At 36.9% G+C, this 27,061-nt stretch overlaps 1 protein-coding gene across 2 annotated transcripts; it reads left to right on the top strand.

Moving 5' to 3' along the window:
- Position 1: 1 nt before the first annotated feature.
- Positions 2 to 26,671, top strand: LOC139974816 (retinoblastoma-associated protein-like). 2 transcript variants are annotated; one of them, XM_071982258.1, is made up of 21 exons: positions 2 to 194; positions 3,981 to 4,128; positions 4,982 to 5,034; positions 5,555 to 5,629; positions 6,532 to 6,663; positions 7,351 to 7,448; positions 8,403 to 8,513; positions 8,875 to 9,059; positions 10,108 to 10,280; positions 10,828 to 10,915; positions 11,759 to 11,929; positions 12,698 to 12,815; positions 13,382 to 13,530; positions 14,372 to 14,473; positions 15,990 to 16,139; positions 17,443 to 17,631; positions 18,223 to 18,333; positions 20,105 to 20,293; positions 22,218 to 22,363; positions 23,171 to 23,242; positions 24,489 to 26,671. In XM_071982258.1, the coding sequence occupies exons 2-21, from the start codon at positions 3,988 to 3,990 to the stop codon at positions 24,526 to 24,528; spliced, it is 2,493 nt and encodes an 830-aa protein (XP_071838359.1). In that variant the 5' UTR covers positions 2 to 194; positions 3,981 to 3,987; the 3' UTR covers positions 24,529 to 26,671. The 2 variants fall into 2 exon arrangements, with proteins under 2 accessions (XP_071838359.1, XP_071838360.1); XM_071982259.1 differs by having other exon boundaries at positions 24,236 to 26,671.
- The last annotated feature ends 390 nt before the right edge of the window (positions 26,672 to 27,061 follow it).

The following is a 27,061-nucleotide window of genomic DNA, read 5'->3' as shown; positions in this document are numbered from 1 at the left end:
TTGGACTGGATACCCATTTCCTGGAATTTTCGTTGATTGCATCAGAGATCGTCACCAGGCCACGTACAACGACACATTCAGCAAATAATTGTCTCTCATAATATTTATAAAAAATCAACTACTCCTTGGGATATTTCGTTGAAATTCTAACGTTACAACTTACACAAAGTTACACACTTACAGTGGGATAAAGAGTGAGTATATTACCAACCTAGCCCAGGCCTACTTAGCAATAGCTGTAAAAAATTACATTAACAGTACAATATGCCTAGCCTGATACTTGTTGCGTTAGAATTACACTAACGTTAGGGTTAGGTTGTATTTAAAGTCAAGCCTACATCCGTACTAGTAGGTTAGTCATCTAGTCATTTAGTCATCCTTTTGGCTAAGATCATATGTAGTAACTAGTATCTGTTTCCTTTCAAGAGGAATCTTGATACACACCTGGCGATGATAACACAATCACAGTCTCGATGCAAGGAGACAGGTTGAGAGCGGGTCAGTATAGTTCAGTTGTTTGGTTTTTGTGCCCAGGTTCTTTCCTGGGTGACTTTTCTTAAAAAGTATCTAGGCTATAGACAAACTTTATATCTAACCTAGGCTAGGCCCTAAGTCACATTCACAGAACCTAGTTTACCATAATTAATAACTGCATCTTTAGGCCTAGGCTAGGCCCTATCCTAAATAGTAAAGCAACCTCCTAGGCCTAGTCCTACTCCTCCTAGACAAAATACAATATTGAGCATGGGCATGAGCAGATGCTAGGCTTACAAAGTTAACTTTTGGTGAAGATCATAGGCATAAGAGATTGCTTTGAGAGCAGCCTACCCCAACATTTAAACTAGTCTACAGATCTAAAGGTCTTGTGTCATTCCCTAGTTATGTATTTTAATAGCGTGAACTTGGAATAAATTGGTGACAACTTGTTAAAAGGATTGTCTGGTGGCCCAAAGAAGTTACCTTAAAATATGATAAATAATTTTCCAAACATGTTGTCAAAGTATGAGAACGCTAATGTTGCTTTTGACAGAGAAACGATTTTTTAATTGTTAAGGATAGACATTTCAAATTTGATTTGAACAGTACAGAACGTGACGTCAGCTATGCTAATGCAGATTGCAACATAACCCACCCTCCGTACAGTACCTCTACGGTAATCACAACAAAAACTGCGTTTGTATACAGATAAATTTCTTCCTTAATTTCCGGTGAAATTTCTTAGAAATTAGATATGTTTTCAAAAACTCCTTAAGCCGCCATGTAGTAGATCGGTGGTTTCGTGGTCTTTGTGTAACACAAGATAAATTTTAACAGCAGACTCTTCGTTGTTTAGGCTATACATCAGGCTATCCAGCTCCAACGCGAAGAATGTTCGCATGTAGGCTACACTCTAACGTTGACAATCGGACAGTTCTGCGAAGCCTAAGCTTCTCGGTGCTATATTCTGCTCTGACATCGATTCCGCCAAGTTTCATCTTTCGGTGTTACGATTACTTTTCAAGTTTCCTTTTACTGTAAATTTGATCCGTGAATTTTATTTCAGCGATTTCGAAGAACAGTTTATGAACTGTGGTTTGAGTGTGAGTCTACTATGTGCAACTCTATACAAGTACACCCAACCCTTTTTAATTCCCCAGTGAATGAGGTCGCCAGGAGGAAATTCCTGTGGCAACTAGATCTTTATTTTTCCCAAATTCTGTCGCCCAGAATGAAAATGTGATCGCCACTTTGATATGCTAAATATTAGTACAAAAAACACTAGGCCTAGGCTCAACATCGAGTAGCACTACTGTCAGTACTGACTACACTAACGTTGAACTATAGTATAACTAAGTACTAATTCCCGCGCTTTGATAGTTGTGGCAACATAAGGCCTGTGTGTACACACATGTATGGGACAATACCGTAACTTAAAGCAGCATTTTGCGTTTGGTCGCCGTTTTCTATTTTTTTGACATGTCCATCGACCAGCAAACTAAGATATCAGCCAAGTTTTTCCCTGCCAACATCGTTAATTGGCGAGTAATTAAGGATATTTGCAGAGAATGAGAAAAGTATCCACGACAAAATTCCACATTTTAAATTAATCGCATACAGTACCCCAAACCCACTAGTTTGAATTCAACCAATCAGAGATGCAGGTTTAGTTATGAGCCGTTGCTAAAAATAGATTCAAGACTGCGTTGGCACAACCAGGGAGTTGTTATGGAACTCCCTGGTACAACTGCCATATAGACTGTACACAAATCAAGCTTGGTGTTGGATTACGTATTGGTCAATGACGTTCGTAGTGTTTAAATATTCATATTATGGGCAAGGTTAATTGGGATCCCAACGGAAAATATCTTGGAGAAAAACAAAGTTGAAAGTTGCAAATTTTTCGACTTTTATGCCACCATTTGAAGTAAGATTGAAATAGATAAGCTAGTTATGTATTTCGTTATGGCATAGTGGAGTCAGTGAGGTTGAGAAATATCATAGAAAAGGACGCAAAATTCTGCTTTAAAGGATAGCTACAGTACCGCTCACATATAACTGGACATGACTGTGTACGCGCACAGAATTGTATAAACACGTATAAACACGTACAACAATTTAAGAAATGCTTACCGTTAAATACTGGCGTTAAACAATACATTTCGTATTTATTCCAATAAAGATCCACAAAGGATAAAAATGCTAAGTAGAGCTTAACTGCATGTACATGGTCATTTTAAGTATCCAAATATTATACAAAGAGATTCAGTTCACAGAAACGCCCCTTTTCCTTAACACCTGAAGAAAACCGTCTTTTATAAACTATAGTACCCTACAGTACTTTACATTTGATACAAAAGTTACTTCTACAACAGCTTCCCAAAATTTTTGTGTGTCGCAATAGGTTAAGTTTTAACCGCACAGTACAATAATTTGCATATTACACCAAAATTTACACTTGGCGTCCAGATGGCGGGAAAATGTTCAATGTGTTGTTGTTGTGTCGTTGGGTCGTTCCCATGGTGCGATGAACTTGGGCAAGTTCGAATGTCGATGACCTACTTATGTTCCGTGACCAATGTCAATGGGAATTAGATGCATGTTACAACGGTATGGTACGTAGACCACTACGACATGTGTGTACAGCGGTCTTAGGAAATTATTGTTGCTCTGAACTTTGCGAAAATTTGGAACGGGAAATCCATTCAATATTAATTTTATACGTGCGTTAAGTCAGTAAGTACATTTCAGTTTTTTGTAAAGCATTGGTGAAATTTTCAGTTGCAAAAACTGATCGCCACAGTATTATAGGGCTGGCGACTAGCATTAATTTTTCCAGAAATTCTCATCGCCAGCTGAGAATTGTGGTCGCCAATGCGACCATGGCGACCGTAATTTAAAAGGGTTGAGTACACCAACTGGGCATCGTAGGATATACGTTCGCGAGTATGTACGTTATATATATTGGGAATCACATGTGCTTACACGTGAGAGTGTATTTGTTGCAGAAATTGGGAAATGGGAGTGCTATCTTCAAGTCGCCTGTTTTGCCTATCTGCAAGCACTACGTCAATCACCATATTGATGCGTTCGAACAAACGGTACTTTTGGTGAGAAACTGGTGAATTTGAAAACCAGATTTCTACAAAAAGAAAACGTCGAATGGGGACAAATTTTACATGGTTAGAAAGAGAAAAATAATAACTACAAGGACAATGTATCAAAATCTTCCACCAGACAATTCCTTTAAAAAGTTTTGTATATTGTAGTAACTTAGGGCTCTTATGAAAGTTACATTTTTATTATATATCATAGTGTAGTGCACCCTGGAGTGCATGAAGTCACAACACATGCTACGTTCTTGTGGCTCCTCATCTTGTCTTGTGTGTTTCTTTTGAGTCCTATGTCGATATATCACACCAACTCTAACTTAGAAGTAGCAATAAACTTTGGGCCAACATAGGCTTAGGTGACCATACTTTTTTTTTTTTTTTGCATTACAGACCAGGAATGGCTTGGGTTCAATTGGTGGAGGAGTGCATATCCAGGTTAAACCTGCCGAAACTTATCTGTCAAAGGTCTCGGATGGTTCTGCAAGAATGGATTCAACTGGAACTGACAGCGAACGGCGAGGTATCTTGGAAGGAGAAGGTAAACACAGGCAATTATCCATTAATGTTATATGATCAGGGCAAATCCTTAATGGGCACCTGAGAGGACCACATTTATGTCCAGAATATATAAATCAGCCTTGGAGCTCATCCATTCTGAGGGGAGGGGGGGCGAGGGGTGTAGGAATAGGTTTTGACATCAAATTTAGATTGCATTTGTAGATAAATACCCCTCAGAATGGGTAAAACGATAAATTTATATAATCCTCCATCACTTTCAAGATACTGGATTGAAACAAAATAGTGGTTGGCCTATGAGAACCTCAAGGTAAAGTTTTATTGAACTTTTTGCCTTTAAGTAAGACCAAAAAGTAATCCTAATGAATTTGTCCTGTATATGGAGATGATTTTGAGGAAAACTTCCCCAGACAGCTAAGAAATAATGTGATTAGGGAAGATATATATATATATATATATATATATTTTTAAATGACCCTTCATAAACTAGACTGAAAAAGTGCCTCTTGTATTTATATTTTTTGGCGTGAGGGAAAGTTTATTTGAAGTGAAGAACTAGTATCACTCTACCAATGTTATGAAATAAATTGTTTAAATTCAATTAAATTTCATTTCATTTTTTTTCAATAAATTTAAATTGAATTTGATGTAAATTGAATTTAAATTAATTAATTAAAATGAAAAATTCTCTTCTGCTCGAACAAGATTGCTTACTCTTATATAATGAGAGACGGATTTGAGAAAATGTCCATCAAAATGTTTAAGTTATGCCTCAATGTTTCGACAAGTTTTGTACCACAGCCTGTTGAAATCGAAGAATAAAGATATGATTTGTTTTTAAGTGGCTATTGTTTTGTTTTTTCCCCTTCTGATAGGACAATGCCTTGCTGACCGTGTGTGCAATATACACCGCTCTAATTGAGTACAGGTAAGCTTATTATTATCGATATAGATCTTAATGGCTGTCATGCCAAGACAAAAGTTGATGTCCCATAAATCTGAAGCCCCATTTTATTAAAGTTTGTTAAAACTCCCAGTCATATGACATGTAGTATTGTGTGTAATTATTATTATTAACTTTCATTATGAAGTGTCAGCCAGTTTTGTTGGCAGATTCGATCCTTCCTTTATAGAGAATCTACTTATAAAATTACATGTTCGGATCGCTAAACATTCGAAATAAAATGTTCAACCTAGTTGTACTAAGATTACGAAAGAAAAGAGAACTATAACTTATTGCATCATAGCGTTCATTTTATGAATTGTTTGTCGCAAACATTTGTGCAAACTTGCATTTAGCTTTGTGACAGTTTTGCTGTTGGTCTTATCGGTAACGAACAGAAACAACCTTATAATTACAATTATATTGCACTTTCTTTACAGTATAACTTGATTTATTTTTTTGCTTCTTCACCCCTTTTCTCTCTTGCTTTCCTTTTTCATATAAGAACCGAAATGGAATCGCCGTCTGAGCAGGGACCAAGGTTTACATTGCTGCAGATCTTACGTGCAGGCAATGTAAAGTAAGTCTCTGTAGAACTTTTAATCCTAAGGGAGAGGGCTTTTAAAAAATGAAGCAGAACATGAACTTTCTGGAAGAAATTGATAATATGATGAGATTTTCCGACACATTTAGTACAGGAATTACAGTCTCACCCATTTAGCATGAACCAAATGTTTGGAATGGAATGTATCCATATTTTTAAGGTGATTACGGTGATTTAGGTGGTTATGAGTGATATCAAATCCTCACACTGTAGTCATATATCAATATGTTAACATGTAATTAATCATCCCCTACTCTGTTTTTGTCACCGATAGACATGTTTGCAAAGGTGTGTGATTCTAACCAGTAGTCATAAGTTTTTATCTAGTTTGTGCATGTCTGTTGTATCACTATGCTGTTTGTGAAAGCACAAGATGCATGTATTCCTATATAGTTACAAAACAGGGTAATACATAGAGGTAGCAGTTATGAGAGAGATTGCTACCACATAGCAACAGCCGTCATACTAGGTCAATGTAAGGTCAAGCTACTTAGAACAGACCATATCAAAGACCAGATGGATGCCAAAAAATGCCAGATAAAAATACATTGAATAACTTGGGTTCACTACAAACACTTGAATACTCATGACTCTGTTTGGGAGGTCACTAATATTCATGACTGTTTAGGGCGGTCATGAATATTTATGAGTCAGTTTAAGGTGGTCATACAGCTTCTTACAAATGTCACAGCCATGCAAAAAAGTTAACACTCAACCAAGGTATGCAATGGTTGAATTGTTCTCTTGTGCCTGTTGCTTATGTAAATATTATGCAAATAAGAAGGCATCACCATGTATGAGTAGAAGTTTATTTTAACTGAATATTCATGTGGTACAAATAACAATTGACAAGTTTATATGTTTCATATTCTTTGCAGTTTAAAAAAGTTCTTACAGTTTATGAATGATATTGGAGAAAAGTATCAACACAGTTCGACGATGAAGAATTGTTTACTAGGAACACAAAGGAAATATGTAATAACCATCGGCATCTACAAAACATTTGACAGGTGAGGTGCATTTGTGTTGGGGATTTCCCCTCTTCAGTCTCAGAGAGCCATCTTTTAACCTTTTCAGTGTATTAGGGGACAAATATCCCTGAAATCTATAGTTGGTTGGCATTAAGTTTTGACTAAATTGAACTGAAAGTGTTTTGTAGAACTAAGGACTTTTAGTATAAAGTATGTCAGTTTCAAGAATGTTTTTGACTTTAAAGTTTCTGTATTTTGTCCCCACTGATATTACCTTGCTAGATCTTACAGGAATCACCAGTACAATGTTTTTCATCTTTAACTACCTGCTTTTCAGAAAATGCCAATATCATAGTGAGAAACATCAATGCTGACATTGAATAATATGAGATAGGTATTAAAAACACAAAGAGTAGAATATACAGTGGAAAGATAATTGAATTCCCCGGAGAGCAAGAAAAACAAGCAAAAAGAAAGAAAAAAATATATATATATATAAATAAGAAAAAGTGACAAAGGAAGCAAAGGATAGCCCGTCCTATCCATCCCCACTATGTATCAATATCTTTAAGAAATCAGGCTACGGTGAACTAGAAAAATAAGATAGCATAAGTATGTGGTTCTTAAACTGATTGGGTAACTACGGAAACCCTTTAGCCTTCTTTATGTATTTCTTTCATTCCCCATTTCTTATCTGGAATTTCTTTGTCTCTTTTTTCTATTTAGGTTGATGGAGCACATTTTTGAGTCCTCAGGGCAGAAGGACCCATCTGAGAGTACCTACAGACGGAGGGTTTGCTGGTGTCTGTTTCTGGTTGCTAAAGGTCCGTAGTCATAGTAACTGTAGTCGCTAACGGTAAAATTCACTGGTCTAATTAGTATTTGTCTGTTGGGATAAACAGATGTGCCAGATGAATATTAAAGATGAATGAATAATTACCATATGAGATGATAAAGTGTCTTTGATTATTTCAATGTAATAACAGACAATGCTTGTGGCTAATTGTTGTGCACACAGTCACTCCTTCAGTGTTGACTTTGGCGCTATATAAATGTCTTCTGATTGATTGATTGATTGCCATAGCCCTTCAATTCTTACTTAAAATAGCTGTCTTGTATATAGTGGTTCCAAGAAAAAGTCGGGAAAAGTCCTCAAATTTTGAACTTTGGCCTGGAGAAGTGAGGAAACATCTTCACTGGAATGCTTCTTCTTATAGGATATGACTTATGAGATCAAGGTTTCAAAGAAGTTAACAGAATAAATCAAACTGCGGTGAAAAAACTTATAATAATAGCAATAACAAAGATTTATAATGCACATGTATCCACCCAGAAAATGGCATTGATATCATATGTCATGTTTGGGCTTTATGGCTCTCTCAATGTCCTCATCACCAAATGTTAAAAAAAGTGTTTTTGGTTTGAAAAAGTCTGAAATTTCATTTATTTGATAGCATGGGAACCACAGCAGTGAAACAGTATCAGTACTTATTGTTTTCGCTTTAATTCTCTACTCTCTGTCTATTGCTTTAATGTTGTAAATTACAAGGTCTTTATAAGCACATGGGAAACAGCGTTCAGTGATGTAAACACAATCAGAGCCTGAGAAGCATTTCAATATAGAATTGAGGCGATCGCCTGCGTGACCGTCATCTGTTTCCAGCTCTCTGCTCTCTATATACTTGTAATATTATCTTTCTAGGGCTAGCCACCAAGTCTGCTTCCACCAATTTTGCATACATGTGCTTTAACATTGCTCCTGTCGATTGTTTCCATAGTAACCGTCCTACCAGAGAACACAGAGTTGATACCAGCTCTACATTTAATGCTGTGCTGTCTGGAATATATTGTCAAGCAATCCCCACTTTTCATGCTCAAAGAGCCCTTCAGTAAGTATCAACACGATGAAAGATTCGATAATTTCAGAGCTGTTTACTGCCGCGGTTAGGATCTGTTATAAATATATTTGAAAAACGTATTTACTTGTTATTTTATGTCACGTTAGGGTTTCATTGAGCAGTGGCATAACCAGTTGTTTTTTTTGGGGTGGGGGGGGAAGGTGGGTAGGACATCCCAATTTCAACCGCCATCAGTACCCAAATGGAAACGGCCTGGCTAGCTACTCTCTGTAATATCACAGACAATGTACTATTGGGTCTATTGAAATGTGATGAACATATGGATGGACATGGCAAAGAGTTGCATTAAGACATAGAAGATCTAATTAATCCCATTAATCCTGTCAATTAGGAACGGCCAATTCAGAAGAGAGACTACGCCAAGACTCTCTGTCCGTTCTCACCGCAATCAACACCGCCTTCACGTCAGACTCTGACATGAAGGAACTTGAATCAGCTCAGACGAACCACTTCCATCCATTCATTCAAGGCTTACCTGTCGAAGTTCTAAACCAAACCGCCGATGGCTTGCCAAGGGTAGGTGGTGCCTTTGTTTTGTTGCCTTGACAGCCATTTACCTTTGTAGTCACATTTGTACATGTGTGTGCTTGTGGCACAGTAACTGTTTGTTCTATATCTGACATATTCTGAATGTGTGTTCTTTATGCGTGCTTGTAGCAGAGTAATGGTGTGGTTTGCATGAGATGTGTTCTACAGGTGTGTTTTCAATGTTTGCATGTTCTGTAGCGGTGTGTTCTACTGGTGTGTTTTCTATGTGTGCATGTTCTATAGTGGTGTGTTCTATCGGTGCTTTTTCTATGTGTGCATGTTCTGTAGCAGTGTTCTACTCGTGTGTTCTCTATGTGTGCATGTTCTATAGCGGTGTGGTCTACTGGTGTGTATTCTAAGTGCATTTTCTATAGCGGTGTGTTCTATTTGTTTGTATTCTAAGTGTGCATGTTCTATAGCGGTGTGTTCTACTGGTGTGTTTTCTATGTGTGCATGTTCTATAACATTGTGTTCTACTGGTGTCTTCCGAACCAGTGTATTCTGCATGCGCTTTTTGTAGTGCAGTAGTTTCATCAAGAGGAACAACAGTTTGTATCTCATACAATTTGAGGTCAGCAGAGGTTAAACTGCAGCAGTATATTGTAAGAATAGTGGACTAGTTTTTCATTTTTAATGTGTACATGTCCCATGACTCCCCTCAAGCTTATTGTTTTGCAGGTTGTCAAAGGGTCATGAGAGGTTCAAAATGTTCAATAGTGTTATTTCAAGGTTATTCAGAATCTTATAAGATGTATTGTTCACTAGAGAAATCTGTTTGCTAGGTCATTGAAACCTTAGTGCTTTGAAAATGTCGATAAAAGATATATAAATCACTTTTGGTTTCATTTTATTGCTGAAAAGAAAGAAAGCTATGTAGTTAAATTGATAAAGAGATTTGATATATTCTTCCCTCAAAAAAAAAAACCCCTTTGTTTTGTTGGTCATATTTTCCTTTTTTGGCTGACATAAATACAGGAATCAGATAACCCTCTCCTCATGTTATCACAGCTTCGTTTTGGCGACTTTTCATCAACAGTTGAAATATTTTGAGAGAAAGTACAGGGCCGAGTACGAGCTTACGGCAGATATTGATGAAATGGCTTTCTTAGATGACGACCCTTTACTGAAGCCAATGGAAGAGGGATCCCCTTCCCCGGATTCAACGATCAATACTGAGACGGGACCCTCTATCCCTCAGACTCCTGTCAGGTAGGTATCCTATGGATTTTAGATACCCTTCCCTTCAGCTATTTCTGTAGATAGAAGGACTTCCCTGCAGTTGTCAAAACTGCCCCTTGCTCCTTAGCTTCCATTTGATGTTGGTCAGTACTCTGAAACTTGATTGCTTTGTGTATGTTTTGGTCTTTTTTTTTCAGGAAAAAAAAAAGGTGAAACGTTCCATGTTGCTCTTTAGTGTTTAGTTCTTACTCTCTCTTCTCATGAGCCTTATGAATGAATGACATGCTAGAAAAAGTTGCTTTCTCAATTTCCCCTCTGCTATTGCAAACTTAGCCATGGTTTCTTTTTTTTTCAATTTTTTCTTAAAGAAGTTTTGGTATCTCAAAATGAGATTTTAATTGAAGGGTTTGTAGATTTTTGTCGTTTACAATAATTATGATGTTGTGAAGAGGAACTCGTTAACTTTGGTCAAAGCTAGATTAGTTGCCATCCAAACCAGTTCTTTCAGTAGTCTTTCTTCATTTCTGTTTAATATTTTCTAAATTTTCTGTTTAATATTTTCTGTTTAATATTTTAGGAATTCTGTCAGAGCGGTGCAGTCGTTGAAGACTTTGTTAGCCAGTGCTAACGATCGACCTTCTGATAGTCTTCGTTTACTTCTCAGCGTAAGTCAAATATAATAGGTTTATCCTTAGCTATTGGAAAACTGTCACTGGGTATTACTCAGTGGAGTGGGCAGGTGTGAGTACAGCGTAACAGCTATCATACATAAGATGGGGTCTGTATCTTTTTGTGATTGCTTGAGTGTTTGTTTGCCATTGTCGTATTGTCTCAAAACCTTGGTTATAGTTCTGTCGTACATCAATCGGTGATTGGCTGGGCATCAGGCGATACCCCCACCTGTTCTAAGTTATGATTTGGTATCATTTGCTTTTCATATTGACTTTTGCAAGAAACAAATATTACTGTGCAGAACAGCACAGTCTAATGCTATAACTATTACTCTAGTTACAGTGGGGTGTGGAAGGGCGAGTCAGTGAGGCCATCTACCCCCCCACCACATCCCTTCACTCAGGGGGAATTGTTAACCATCGGTGGGGGAAGAATATGACCACTGCTACGGGTGTACACTCCCCTTTTCAAACTCACACAAAAAAAATGAAAAGAATTTAGGAGCCCAAGTTATGTGTTAAGACATATTTATAGACCTAATTTTCTAGTCTAAATGTGCCTCAAAATGCACCATTTGATATCTTAGCTTTAACTTTTTTTTTACTGGGGTCAGACCCCTAGATTCAGGGCTACAGTCCCTTCCCCCCCCCCCTGCTTTATAACATCCTTCACTTCTGACTCCTTCCAAAAAGATTCATGCACCTACCTTCAATCAGTTTGGTGGAATTTAGAATCCCTTCCCACTTCACATTGTTGAAATTCGGTGCACGCCACTGTCTAATTTGATAATTATCAATTTGTTTGATTAGTTTTTTTTTCTGTTTCCAAATTCACAGGAATATGGTGCTAATTTAGTTAATGAAGTGACCAACCGAATCGAAGAGCTACAAAACACCTTCCTAGAACATTATGCTCTGAACGTACGTGCATCGCAGACCATCGCAAAGACGAGATACCGGCTCGGCGTTCGACTTTATTACAGAGAACTTGATCAAATCATTAAAAGGGTAAGGGATCTGTGTACATTGAGAATTATTATTACTTTGACATAAAGACATTACAGACAGTTAAGAGGTGCCCCAATAAATTAAAGCTTAAGTATTATATTCCTTACCAAATTTGACAGGGGATTCCATATTTAAGCAGCTTAATTTCTAAATAATGTCCCATGTTTTTCTTGCCTCTTCAATAACTGTTTCCTATGTTTCAATATTTTTTTCCTCCATTTTAAATCAATTCTTTCAATCTTATGAGTTCCTTCCTTCAATGTTTTATGCCTTTCCTACGATATGTTGTGGCATTTTCTGCAATTATTTATGTCTCTTTTAAAACATCAAACTTGTTGGGATTCTTGTAATACCTCTTTAGCGTTCCTTTGCTGTTATCTATTCCTAACGACTCATGTACATCTATATGACATTGGATGAGCATTGATACCTCGGAGTTGACTCATGGCACCACAGTGCTGGTTATATGTTACAGCATTGGTTGTATGCACTGTCATTCACAGCACTGGTTATATGTCACAACACTGGTAATAAGCATTCATGTCATTCACATCACTGGTTATATCTCACACCACTGGTTATATTCATTCATGTCATTCACAGCATCGGTTATATATCACATCACTGGTTATATGTCACACCACTGCTAATATGTATTCTTGTTAATCACAGCACTGGTTATATGTCACACTACTGGTTATATGTCACACCACTGGTTATATGCATTTATGTCATTCATAGACCATTTCTATGATTTGTTTCTGTTAGGAGAGAGAAAGGAAAGTCCAACGGGCCTCTATCGTCAGTCTACTCTCAGAAGATATTTTCCATAGATGCATTCTCGCTTGTAGTCTGGAAGTTGTTAAGGTTTACTATGAATACAATGGTAAGTGGAAGTTGTCAAGGTTTTTGTTATGGAAACTGTCTTGTCCTTTGACAAGTAAAGAGTTTGTATGGAATCCCTAAGTAACACAGTGGTGGGATGCTCTAGTCTGAATTGGTTTTATCACCAACGATTTCACATACAGTCTGCAATCTTGAATGGAATCTATCCCTAAGTAACACAGTGGGATACTCTAGTCTGAATTGGTTGTACCACCAAGGACAAGAGATCCTCAGTTTTCCCATCTGAACTGGTCTTCCAAATTTTAAAAATATCAAAACATGACCAAAAACTGTAAATTGGCTAGTGACCCGGAGGGAAATATTTGTAAGATATCCAAGCAATGGGGCTCTTCCCACTTGCGAGTGCAGTTAACTAACCTCATGTTCGTCGACTAACCGGCCTAAAATGGAAGGCCGATATAATCAATAATGAGTTTCTTTCTGTCATTATGTTGCTGGTTTAAGATAGTTACATAGGCTGGATCTTTATTATCTGTTTTCTATGGAAACAGAAAGCACAACAATGTGAATGAAATCAAAGTTCCATTTTTGCTTTGCTGAGGACAGCTTCTCCAACACAGGAATCGTCTATCGGTAGAGGTGGACTAGATTTTCCTTGGATTCTCACCATATTTAATGTTCATCCCTACGACTTTTGCCGTGTGATTGAGACTTTTATAAGGGAGGAAGCACAGCTATCAGAGCAAGCAATAAAGGTGAGAGGTTTTTTTTTCTTTAAATTTCATTACAAAAAAAAGGCCTTGCTGATTATTTGTAAATTTTCAATTTCAGTTGTGAGTGGGGTTGGGAGGGGGAGTGGTTGTGACAGTTGGAAAATAATGAAAGTCATGGTGGTTAATGAGAAAGGAGCTGCAACAAGTGGCTGGCAGTTTCGTGCCTGGTTTGTTCTCAGGGCTGAAGTTAGCTGAAGTTTGAAGCTTGTGAAGACCTTGGGGCAAGCCACGTTGTGGCCATGTCAGCATAACCTTTTAATAAAAGATAATATTTCCAAAATATACCAATAAAGATTAGAGTTACATAAAACTTTCACAAATCTGATCTAGTCCCAACCATGATTTACTTTAAGCCGTTAGGCATAAGTGCAGCACACTTGTGTTACACCCATAGATGCAGTGTTTGATATTTCTGTAGAGTAACAATCAAATATCTCAGATCATAGTGAGACCGTTGTAGTGCCTTTCATGTATGATATCTATGATATCGCCCATCGTTATAAGACAGTGATATTTAACTCCAAAATATGTGGGGTGTGGAGTGGACCACCTTCTCCATACCCCAATCCAGCCGCAGTGTTCATTCAGGATCTGGACTTTGTTTGGATTTTATTTACAAATAGTTAAGTTTAAGTCCAAAATCAGCACATGCCAAGCAGACAAAAAAAATTGTAGTGCAAAGGTTGGTCCAGATAGAACACAAAAGGAGATTTTAACCTATTAAGCTTCTGGTCACCATTTCATACTTTCAAGAAGGAAGGGGGGGGGAGGGAAATCACTTCCTTGTGATGTCGTCTTCACCCTCGTTATGAATCTCCAACAGCATTTGACGAGCGTGGAGGAGTTCATCCTGGAAAGTGAAGCATGGAAGGAAGGCTCTCCACTTTTAGAAGCACTGAGGGCAAAGATTGCTAACACCCAACAAGTAAGAATGAGTTTACTCTGTGGTATTTTCAGTAAGTAAAGAAGAATAAAATAAAAAAAAAACGGTCTTAACGTTGGTTAAATTTCACTCCAGGTCACAGACCGGGCAGGGCAAACATATTTCTTTTCAACTTCTTCACAAAAATGGCAAATTGCTACCTTTTTTTTACACTTTTGCCCGTTCTTTCTTTATAGATAGATTTATAGGTAGTTCCTATGAAAAAAACTGGTTGTTTGTTATAAAGTGAATAGTAGGAATACAGACTTGATAGATTTGTGTTGCATTTGTATTTGGAGTGAATTGTTGACAAATAAACTACCCTTGAAATTTGGCAAATATATCTGTTTGCAACTGTGTCAAGTTCCAAAAAACTAAAATCAGGTCCTTGTAGGGTTGAATCCCACTGTTCTGCATTGTGGGGGCCAGGGGGGGGGGGTTGGAAGGAGGTTATCACCACCTCTCCCAGTTACTCTACTGATGAGAGTAAAATAGCCATGTATTTCAGGTCTTTTTTGAAAGAGTAAAACACAACTTCAAGGAACAATAGAATTGAGGAAAAGTAAATATATGTGTGATGAGCTTTTAGGATATCTTTACAATGGGGCAGGCACAGTAAGCATTTTCCCTATCAGCCTCAAGTAGCAGGTTTTCTTTCAGTGTATTTCTAATGGATGGTATAGGATAGTACAGTAAAGGGTAGTACAGCACAGTACAGGTTAGTAAAGGATAGTGTAGGAAAGTACAGGATACAATAGGATGCTTGATATGTGCATTACAGGTTAATGCCTTTTTTGCTAGAATATATTTAAAAAATTTTTTTTTAAATGTTTGACACCTCTTTCTGGTTCTTTGCTGGAAGCAAAGGAACCAGTTAGGTTGGCGTGTGTTCGTCTGTGGCGCTTGCGTCTGAGATAACTCAACAACGGAGTGATGGATATTTGTCATACCTGCTACGTAGATGTATTATAGTGAGAAGGTGTCCCGTATTGTTTTGGGCGTTGACCTTATAAATATTAATGAGGATATAGGGTCAATCATAAAAATGTTTACATTGCAATAACTCCGCAACCTGACGTCGGATTGCAGCCAAACTTGGTATACAGTTGTTGGTTAATAGCTGGTTCATGTAGGCCATCTGGTTCGCAAAGAATTCTGGGCCCATTTTTGGGTTGGATAGGCCAAAGTTTATATCCATAAATGCATTTTGGGACACATTCTCTGGGCCCAAATTTGTGGGGTCCAACTATTTTTGGTACCGTTTGGGTGCAACATTTTATCATGGGCAATTATTGGCGTGGGGCCAAAATATCAAAATTGCAATAATTCCACAATCTTAAATCAGATTATATCCAAACTTGGAATACAGTTGTTGGTTAATAGCTTGTACATGTGGGCATAAATTATTGTATTATTGGGTAATGATGTACAACTCTTTCATATTCCACTAAGGAAGGAACCATAGTGCCCATTGGGCTCTTGTTAATGTTCCTTAATCACTTTTTTTTTGTTATTAAAGGTTAACAGTCCTGGATGTTCTGTTGTTGGAAGTTCTGGTGGTGGGCAACATAAAGATGTCTTCCTCACTAAATTCCTCATGAAGGCTCAACAGCTCGGCTTCAAAAGACTGGAGAGACTGAGTCAACCATTGAAGCTCTCAGGAGATATTGTAAGCATTTCTTCTCTTCTGCCATTTGGTGGAATAAAAAAAGGTTTTAATGACCACTGAGTGACATGTTCACAGTTTCCAATATTTACCCTATCAGGGATGCCAGAATCCCTGATTTTGAAATTTGGTTCCATCTCCAAACGATCTTTCCGTCCCAGTTGAAACAGGCATGAGCTTTTTCCCCAAATTTCTAACTATTATCCTAACACACTGTAGCATATGCAAATTGGAGCCTATACCACAATTTTTTCTCTGGATTTTTCATAGAGTCCCAACATTAGCTTAAATAGTCTTTGGGACATCCAAGTCCCCACAACTTTCAGGCCCTAGGGGCAAACCCTGAAGGCATCCCTGCCTTATGAATATAAGAAAACGAATCATGATGACATGTTCTTATTATTGTTTATAAATTTTACAGAATTTATATAGCGCCTTATCCAAAATAGAATCGCTCTCAGGTGCTTTACAATAAAACATACAAAATCAAGAAAATAAACAATATATGAATGTTAATTCAGATATAAAAAAAAAGATAAAAATGGGATTAAGTAGTAGAAAGGTAAAATAAGTGCAAAATTCAAATTCATTGTAAAAAAAAAGAAAAAAAGGGCTAAAAATGAAATTAAAAATATATAAGAAACTAGACAATTCCTGAGAATCAATAAAGGCAGCTCTAAAAAGGTAAGTTTTAATATGTCCTTTGAATGCATTAAATTAATATTTGTTGCCTATCGATACTGAAAAACATGAAATGGCAAGCTTGAGGTGTTTAAGTTTCAGAGGCAGACAAAAGCCTTGACTGAGAGATATCATTGAAGACAAATATATGAAGCACAACCCCTTTAACATCACTGATCATATAGTGGCATTCTAGCATATTGTGGTATTATATACTGAGGGATTTTCATCCTGAATATTAAAGGGTGTGAAGACTCGCCCAAAAGGAAATTGTCTAATTCCGGTAATCTGACCTAGTTTCGAATGAGGTGTAACAGAAGTGTTAGACACCACCATCGATCCCAGAAAATACACACACACAGCTTGCTACCGGTACAGTCATTACATACAGCTGCGGTCAAAACCCACAGCACAGTGAACAAACGATACAGCGATGGACATCTCAGGTCCAGCTAAAGATAACAAGGTATCACGTTTCATTACTGTCTGCATTTTGTAGCGACAAGAGAAAAACCTCACTTGCAAGCAACGGAAAGTTAACTTTTTAAATATGGCGGTACGCTGTTTGGGGCGAGTCTTTAATCCCTCTTTCTCTGTATTATGACTGTGATTTTATTTTCTCCAGACACATCGTATATGGACTTGCGTGGATCATTGCATAAGGCAGAGACCGGATCTACTCGAAGGGAGACATTTAGATCAGATCATTATGTGCTGTATCTATGCCATCTGTAGAGTTGGTAGCGCGCAAAATCAAAGGAGACTTAAGGAAATAGCAAATTTGTACGAGAAAATGCCACATGCTGATAGCTCGGTAAGTGTTCCCGAGATGTCTAGTCACAAACCAGAACATCACGTAGTGTTTTTTGTTTTTTTCCACAGCTTAGTTAAGCTTGATGATGTTTGTTGAATTAACAAATCATTTATTTTTCCGTTTACAAAAGCTGGTTCGTCTTTTGCCGTCGGATAACGAATAAAGCTACATTTTCTAGCATTTTGCAAATGTGACACCAGGTATATTCTCCCTTGTTAGGTTATTTATGTTGCTGAAAGTTACCCTAATATATGCAGTAATGAACCAATGATACATTCCAAGCATCGTTATTATGAAAATTGAATTAACACTCATTATTCTGTTGTTTGTCTCTTTTTGATGAAGTTTTTCATGGAGTATGATTTGACGTTAATTACTTATTGTTGTAACTCAGTCAATTTTGGTCAAAATTTTAATTCGTCAATTTTTTTGAGCAGGAACACTGATTCATATTTGGTGTATTGTTTTGCATCAGAATTTGGTCATTTGGTTTGGGGATTTTGTTTGGGGGGGGGGGGGTTGAGGGAGTTAATTTTGGAGTACATCAAGCATTACACACATTTTATTTCTTTCCTTTTGATTGGACGACAGACGTATAAGCAGGTCAGACTCGGAGCGGGTGAAACCGGACATATCATCAAGTTTTACAATGACGTCTTTGTACCTGCTATGAAGACTTTCATCCTTAGCCAGCATAGTGAGGTAATTTTTTTTGATGAGCTTAGGAAGCAATCAGAATGCTATGGTATTTAAGATAATGTTTACAAACGTACCATTCAATCGTACACAAAAGACAGAAAAACACAGTATTATCTTTATCTTGTCCTCGTGCAAGATGTGCAGGTACCAAGCAGCTGACAGAGTACTTCCTCTAACTATCATGTATTCTGGAACATTCTGCTAAAAGAGGTAATAGGGTTTTAGGTATGATCAAGAGGAACTTCTTTCTGAAAGAGGACATCGTAGTTAGGCTTTATAAGCAGTTGGTTAGGCCTCATCTGGAGTATGCTGTGCAGGCTTGGAACCCATATTTTGCTAAGGATAAGGAAGTACTTGAAAAGGTCCAGAGGACGGCTACTAGGATGATTAGTTCCTTAAAGAGTGTTCCGTATTATAAGCGGTTACAACTGTTGAATCTCACCACACTGGAGCTTAGGAAGTTACGTGGGGACTTCAGGTTTTCAAGATTGTGTATGGTTTTGACAATTTATCCTTTACCCACTTTTCCATGTTTGCTAATAGTAGTTGTACCAGAGGTCATTGTCTTAAACTCCAAAAGTCACAAAGAAGGATTAATATTCGGCATAACTTTTTTTCTAATAGGGTTGTTAATGAGTTGCCTGAGAAAGTTGTACTTGCAAGTAGTGTCAATGGTTTTAAGAATGCTTTAGACAAGCACTGTAAGCATTGTAATCGGGTCTGAGTTTTTGTGTCTTCAGTTTTTTCTCTCTCCTATAGGGTCCTTGATGGGGACGTAAGTGTCCCTCCTGATCCTTTTTTTCTACTAAGCTAAACTAAACTATTCTGGAACTCGTTTGTTCTAATGTCATTAGCATCATGAGAAAGTAAGCATCAATTCTTAGTGATAACCTACCACACTTTCATAGTGGAGGAGCTAGCCTAGCTTACTTTATTTACAAGAAGTGCATGTCAAGTTGTCTTTGCTTAATACCTCTTGATGAAAAGCAAACTTTTCGAATTCTTACAGAGCATAGATCTGTTCAGAAAATTGTGGAATGAGAATGTGGTAATGAAAGGCAAGCAGCTAGGTTAAACCTTCAGTCCGGGATTTTCACTTTGTCCATAGAGTAATGCTTCATGCCATGATTGTTGGTTGAATTGGTTGGTTGATTGTTGGTTGATTCTTGTTTTTTCCCCTTTGAATTCAACTGTCAGTGGTATGATTACTGTGAAATGTATATAATATAACCCATTGTGCACATTTTACAATTATATTCAACCTTCAGTAATATTGAATATATTGCAAATAAGAAACATTCCAAACTACGTTGGCTTACTAGGGACATGGGAAAGAAAAAAATTGAGATAAAAAGTCAAACTTTTGATATTTGGGGACACCTTTTTTTTTCTATGTCCCTATTAAGCCACCATACTAAACAATTTCACTTTGGTGTGGACATTTTTTGTGTTTGCATGTAGATTAATGAGTGAGTTTCATGACATTATATCAAATGAGGAATCAGGAGATATGTGTGGCTGGACACAATGGAAAGAGTTATCATCTTAAACTTAACTTAGCAAATCACGACAGGAATGGAAGAGGTTAAGGGAGGCACAAAGTTGGTACAATATTTGCTCATCATTCCATGACATCACCAGATCATTGTCATATCTATTTGAGACTCGGAAGAAGTCAGTTTAACAATATCTTGAAGGTTCCACGGTGTAATCAATTGATTCGTTTTTAAGAAACAGCCAATATAGTTGTACTCTTTTGTGTATCATTTTGCAGAATCATCCCAATTCTCCTGTACCGCATCGTTCACCAAGCCAACAGAAGTCCTACAAAGTTCATCCTAATTTTACTGTATCACCGCTGAGACACTCCCCTTTTAAGAGCCCAGATTCGCAGAGGCAGCCCGGGTCTTCAGCTGCAGTAACACCCCGTACCGCGCTGCTACTTAACACTGATGAGGAGTTTGTAAGTATTTATCTATGAATCAATACATATCAAACTCTCCAACAGTGGAATGCAGCATTTGTGTGTGTTCAGTTCAACGTCCTGAGTATGAGTACAAAGCTCAGAGTACCAGTACTAGTACAAAGTCCTGAGTACTAGTACAAGTACAAAGTCCTGAGTACTAGTACAAGTACAAATTCCTGAGTACTAGTACAAAGCTCAGAGTACCAGTATTAGTACATTGCCTTGAGTACTATTACAAGTACAGAGTCCTGAGTACTAGTATCAAGTCCTGAGTACTAGTACAAAGCTTAGATTAGCAGTATTAGTACATTGCCTTGAGTACTAGTACAAAGCCCTGAGTACTAGTACAAGTACAAAGTCCTGAGTACTAGTACAAAGTCCTGTGTACGAGTACAAAGCTCAGAGTACCAGTATTAGTACATTGCCTTGAGTACTATTACAAGTACAGAGTCCTGAGTACTAGTATCAAGTCCTGTGTACGAGTACAAAGCTCAGAGTACCAGTATTAGTACATTGCCTTGAGTACTATTACAAGTACAGAGTCCTGAGTACTAGTATCAAGTCCTGAGTACTAGTACAAAGCTTAGATTAGCAGTATTAGTACATTGCCTTGAGTACTAGTACAAGTACAAAGTCCTGAGTACTAGTACAAAGTCCTGTGTACGAGTACAAAGCTCAGAGTACCAGTATTAGTACATTACCTTGAGTACTAGTACAAAGTCCTGAGTACTAGTATAAAGTCCTGAGTATTAGTACAATTACAAAGTCCTGAGTACTGGTACAAAGTCCTGAGTACCAGTACGAGTACAAAGTCCCGAGTACCAGTACAAAGTCCTGAGTGCTAGTAAAAGTACAATGTCCTGAGTACTGGTACAAGTACAAAGTCCTGAGTACTAGTACAAAGTCCTGAGTACTAGTACAAAGTCCTGAGTACTAGTACAAGTACAAAGTCCTGAGTACTAGTACAAAGTCCTGAGTACTAGTACAAGTACAAAGTCCTGAGTACTAGTACAAAGTCCTGAGTACTAGTACAAAGTCCTGAGTGCTAGTAAAAGTACAATGTCCTGAGTACTGGTACAAGTACAAAGTCCTGAGTACTAGTACAAAGTCCTGAGTACTAGTACCAAGTCCTGAGTACTAGTACAAGTACAAAGTCCTGAGTACTAGTACAAGTACAAAGTCCTGAGAACTAGTACAAAGTCCTGAGTACCAGTACGAGTACAAAGTCCCGAGTACTAGTACAAAGTCCTGAGTACTAGTAAAAGTACAAAGTCCTGAGTACTGGTACAAGTACAAATTCCTGAGTACTAGTACAAGTACAAAGTCCCGAGTACTAGTACATAGTCCTGAGTACTAGTACAAAGTCCTGAGTACCAGTACGAGTACAAAGCTCATAGTACCAGTACTAGTACATTGCCTTGAGTACCAGTACAAAGTCCTGAGTATGAGTACATGAAAGTTGCCCTCTCCCAGCATGACTACGAGTATAAGTACAGAGTTTGGTATGTACTCCAATATAATGTTGCAATCAATGCATCGTCAAGAAGTTAGCCTTAAAGGAGCATTCCAGAGAGTTCAGCATACTTTAAAGCTGAGTATCTTGTAATCTGAAAACATCTCTAGAAACATTTCTATCTTTAAAATGTTTCTTATTTTTCTCTTGAACTATAACATATTAGGACTAAAGTTCTGCCTAAATTCTTTCTTGAAGTCAGCTTATTACTATTTTTTTGGAGGATAAAACATTGGTTAATGAATCTAGTGCAAAGAGGAACACAGTTTTGTAAGTCAAGTCTGAATTGTACGTTGCTGCTTCAAACTGGGATATGTCGTATTTACTTATTATTAAAACTTTCTGATGCATTTGGGATTGGTTCACCTGAAAATAAGTATGTATTTTTTGGTCGTCTTTGCATTCCAGATTTCGAATAAACTTCAAAACTTTAATAAAACCTATGGCACTTCATCGAAGAGGAAGAATGATAGTCAAGAACCAGTAAAGTCCCGGAAGAAATTGAACATGGGTGACGGTGGATCCACCACAGAGGGCAGCAGAGAACAATCAAGGTAAACTTTATTCCTTAACATTTTGTATATACATGCTTGCACAGGCTCTGTCAAGTCGAAATCCGTGGACAGGATCCAATGATGCCTGTATTTAGAGCAGGTTAAGAACCGAAACCGAGGGTCAAGAACCGCGGGTTAAGAACCAAAACCGAGGGTTAAGAACCGCAAGTTAAGAACCGAAATGAAATCTCGTTTTCAGATTTCTGCATTTCCTGTTTGTATTATTATGTCCCGATTGATATTACTTGTTCAGAAAAATTTGTGGGGAAAAACAATCAATTTCTTGTCAAGAAGTAGCCTTGATCCATTCCCTGTTTTTGTTGTTCTTCTTCTTTTGTGAACCAATCTCGGTTACAGTTACATGATTTGGAAATTGAAGGTCCTTAATTAGAGAGTTGTTTGGTAACAAGGTAGGGGAAGGGGATGGGTGAAACACAGTTGCAGTTGTAAGCCCTGATGGTACACTGGACCACATTTTTCGGATCGCCTGGGTACAAACTTTCCCTGTGGCTGGGAAGATCAATTTCGCTGAAAAGAAAAGAAGGTGCATTTGAAGGTTTACAGTCCTGTATTCAAGGCAAGGCTGTCTCAATCTTCTTCACAACTGTCAACAATAGGTCACTAGTAACTTGTCACACCCACGTTTGCACGATTCTGACAGTTGCTCTAAGAGATTAACAATGCCAGACTTAACATTTTCATCAAAAAGTGGAGTACGGAACCAACTCACCATCACAAATTCAATTTAAAAAAAACAAGCGAGTGTTCAAGTGAAGTAAGTTTCTTGATTTTCTGATTTGTCGACAGTAATACTGACGTAGAAAATCAGTCAGAAGCGAGGAGCATCCTTCGAACTAAACTCCCAAGGTCACCTTCCAGGTAACTAAGAGAAGATTATTTATTTCTTTCTTCTTATCTCTGCTTTGTGGACCTCACATGTTTTTCATGATGTAAGGTATGATTTCTGCAGTCCTGGATATTATCAACAAATCTTATTAGGCTGCTCTTAAAAGCCTGTACATTAACTGATGTGTGTAGTTATTTCAGAAAAACTTGCCGACGAGAAGTTTAATTCAGTCAGTAAAGTTTATCTTCAGCATTATCATTATTTAGCAATTGACCTAACATTTTGATATTCCAAGCTATATTTTGTGTTCCACACATATATATTGCAATGCCTTATTATTTCCTTGGCAAAGAAAATTGGCCTTAAATGTCATTGATCTTGTGTGTGAATTTTGTTTCAAGGAAGACATCAGAATTAAACCAGAAATGACAAATGAAAGGAAAAGCAAATAATTGGAGGTTAACATAGCATTAGACCTACCCACACTTTCATAGCAATTTATCTTTGCAAAGAATTTAGTCATTTTTAGTACATTTGAGTTTGGACCGATACTGATAAACCTTTATCCTTTGTACTTATGTGTCAACTTGAAAAGTTGAAGAATTTATAATTGTTGTTTGTTTACTTTTGTAGTAAATGTTGTTTTGTCAATTTCTTGTAAATCTTGTTTTATCAAATGCAATCTTGTGCCAAAGTTGTGGTTTTTTTACTGAACCATATTTCATGAAAGGAGGTATTTTTCTGATTGTTTAAATTTAGTAAAAGATAAAAGATGGGGGGTGGGGGTGGGTTGCAGGGAGTCGGGGTGGGCACGTTGGTGAAGGACAGTAAGACGAAAATTTAAAACGGCTTGTTGGTGTGTGTAGCATTCCTTCCCTCGTTATTAAGTGTCCGTGAATGCAAAAGCAAGCATGCCGGTTTCTTCATTTTGTTGGATTACTTTCAAGACAGATTGAGAAACGACTGACTTTTGGAAATGCGTCTCAACAGTTAGACTAATTTTAGACCTATCCCATTTATCATAGCAAATCTGCCTAGCCTGCCATTAGAATCACAGCTGAAATTTATAGCCAGTAACCCCGAAGTATGGTTAACAGCTGGTACCACTTGTTGGAGGTGAGAAGATGTTGCTGATCCTAGGATATGTACCGCCTGTTGAACCAGAAAATTGTGAGAATCTGTTTTGGAATTAAAGTTACTTTCTCTAAACTTCAATCATCTTCTTTTCATAAATGTATGTGTTTAAACTGAAATCTCTGTGTGATTCATTATTCTCAGCCAAATTGTGCAATGTCAAGAGTTTCAACACAGCATATAGCCTCCCCAAAAAAGGAAAGGGAACTGGTTACTTTAAACCATTTTTTGATCATCTTTATGTCAGGTTTTTTTCGTTCTTAAATCAGTTGCTTTTTACTCGTGCTCAAGTTAAAAGATTTGTTTATGTTTGTTTTTTAATTTGTACAAGAATATTGAATGAATAGTGAATTTTATTGGCAATGAATGTGTTTTTTTTGATTTACATTACTTATTTTTTGTGTTAGAATTTTACAATGTTTTGAAAATATTTTACTTACTAATTTTGGTGTCCCAGTGGGAGCCTAGATGGCAGAAGTCTATTATTCTTTTTAAAGTAGATATGTAAATACATTGTTTATGAATTTGAAATAGTAGTTTATGTGAACGGAGGTTTCGTTCTCAAAATTTTAATTTCCATAGTCGAGGAGTTTTTATCGGATAAAATAAAATGAGATATCTTTAGAATTGTGTTGGGCATAAATGATTCTGGAAAGTCATGAAAATGAAGAATCAATCAATTGAAAGACTAGTCCATGAAATGTCAAAGACTTGGTAAATTAAGGAAAAAAGAGGGCGCTATACTGGAAATGACTGAAATGACCGTGGAATTTTAATGCATAAATGGTCATTTAGGGGTGGAGCAATGTATACTTCTGCAAGGGGTTCCTTGTCTGAATTTATGTAAAGTTTTCAAATTGGTCATAATTTGGCAATCATTCAAACTCTGTTGTTGCCAGTGGCAGCAACAGATTTTGAATGATGTCATCAGGGAAATGAGCTGAAAAGTTAATAAGGTATACATTTTTTTCTTCTTCTTTCTTTTGTGATATTTAAGTCATTTCTGCACAGAAAGTAATATTTCTGCAAGAATGTTAGCACTTGGTGAAGTTTTTAATTACAGAGCAAATGGACAGCTATAAGCAAACATTCTTAATGTATATCACAATTCCGGGGTAAACCAACACAGAGAATTATACATAGGAAAGAAAAGGCTATCAAATTTAAATGGAATCATCACAAATTCTTAGGTTGGTTTGCTTAGTTCATGAAGCCAAAGAACTCTTAATCACTGATTTGAATCCCATTGCAGAAAATTATTTCCTCATTCATTGAAAAAATGAAAAAAATTATTGTTGACGTTTTAGGATGAAAGACTGCAGAAAACCTTGAATGTTGGTAAGATTACAACAAGAACTGTGCTTTAAAATGACAAGATAATATAGTTATAAATATATATACAGAGGCTTAGCTTGAAAAGCCTTGACAATAAATATTAATGTTAAGGTAACTTTGTTCAGGTAACAATGGCAAAGCAACTTAACTTTGTATCAACTTAATCATGAAATCTTTAGGGTTCCCCCCTGTCTCAAATTTTGCAAGGTTCGTACTCTGTATGTATCGAAAAAATTTCCACTATTTATTATTTAACTATTTTATTCTTTTTATAACTGCAAAAGTTTTAAAACAAATTCCTTACTTTGTAGTTTTCACATGCAGCAGGATTTCAAATTGGATATTCGCCATAACTTTTCTTTGGGAACACTGACTTTATGAAAGAATAATTCAAGTCATTAAAGAGCTCACAAACCAATTGGCCATTCAATTTTTGAGCATCTGTTAACTTTTTATTGGGTTTGAAGACTCCTTCTGCAGTGTTTCTTGATCTCAAGTTTTAACAATTTTGACAAAAGTTGGTTGTGAGATAATACACCAGTGCATCAAAACGAAACCAAAACTAATAAGAAAAAAAGCATTTTCCGTTCTCATGTTTAATACAAATAATTTGACAAGTAAGTGCAATCACTTTACATTTTACAGAGGTCTCGAACCTTTTGTCCATTTGTAGTTGACCTTCAGCAAATTCTAAAGAGTTGTTGTATCTATTCTATGTATATATTTGTTTTTTTTTCTATCGAAAGTACATTGGTTGGTTATGCCTAACGTTTAAAATGTTAATTTCCTTTCAAAAATAATAAATGACCAAAGTTGTCTCTGCTTGACCCTTGACCATAGTGGTGGCGTGCCTGCTACCTCTTTTTTTTGTGGAATTTTATTTAAATAAGACCTGTACTTATTTTTTTTTTTTTTTTTTTACTTATTTTAAAAGATACCAGCTGTTAAATTTAAGGGGTTTAAAAAAAAAAAATTTGTTCGTCCATCAACAGTCTACTGGTAATCCGGTGTACTGCATTGTGGGTCATAAAATATGAGTAAATGAAAGAAAGCAACAATATTGTTGCTAGTTGCATAACCTTAAAAATGTATAAGTTTGGAAGGCAGAAACAGCATAGCACAACAGGGGAGAAAAATTACAGAAAGAAAGTGACAATTAGTAGTCTAGGGATGTCATATATTTTACTGCCTTTCATCTGCTTTAATTAATTCATACCACAAATTTAGCTAAATTTCCCGTATTCCAAAAAACGTATGTCAACTGTGTGAGGGGTAAGAGTGGAACAGTTTGGGTCGATTCTCTATAGAACCTTTTCTTCATGAAAATTCATTTTCTAAGGCATTTAAATATTCAAACCCTTTCAGTATTATGAACTGTACAT

The sequence above is a fragment of the Apostichopus japonicus genome, chromosome 10 (assembly GCF_037975245.1).
Source record: "Apostichopus japonicus isolate 1M-3 chromosome 10, ASM3797524v1, whole genome shotgun sequence".
NCBI classification, from domain to species: domain Eukaryota; kingdom Metazoa; phylum Echinodermata; class Holothuroidea; order Aspidochirotida; family Stichopodidae; genus Apostichopus; species Apostichopus japonicus.
The sequence above is the reverse complement of the archived record's forward strand: the minus strand, read 5'-3'. Positions and strand labels throughout refer to the sequence as shown.

Bases quoted from the DNA above. Each gene is read 5' to 3' on its own strand.
- LOC139974816 (XM_071982258.1), top strand. From the start codon at position 3,988: ATGGCTTGGGTTCAATTGGTGGAGGAGTGCATATCCAGGTTAAACCTG. The intron at 8,514-8,874 runs GTAAGTATCAAC...CCTGTCAATTAG, and splicing joins CATGCTCAAAGAGCCCTTCA to GAACGGCCAATTCAGAAGAG. The intron at 14,474-15,989 runs GTAAGAATGAGT...TTGTTATTAAAG, and splicing joins AGATTGCTAACACCCAACAA to GTTAACAGTCCTGGATGTTC.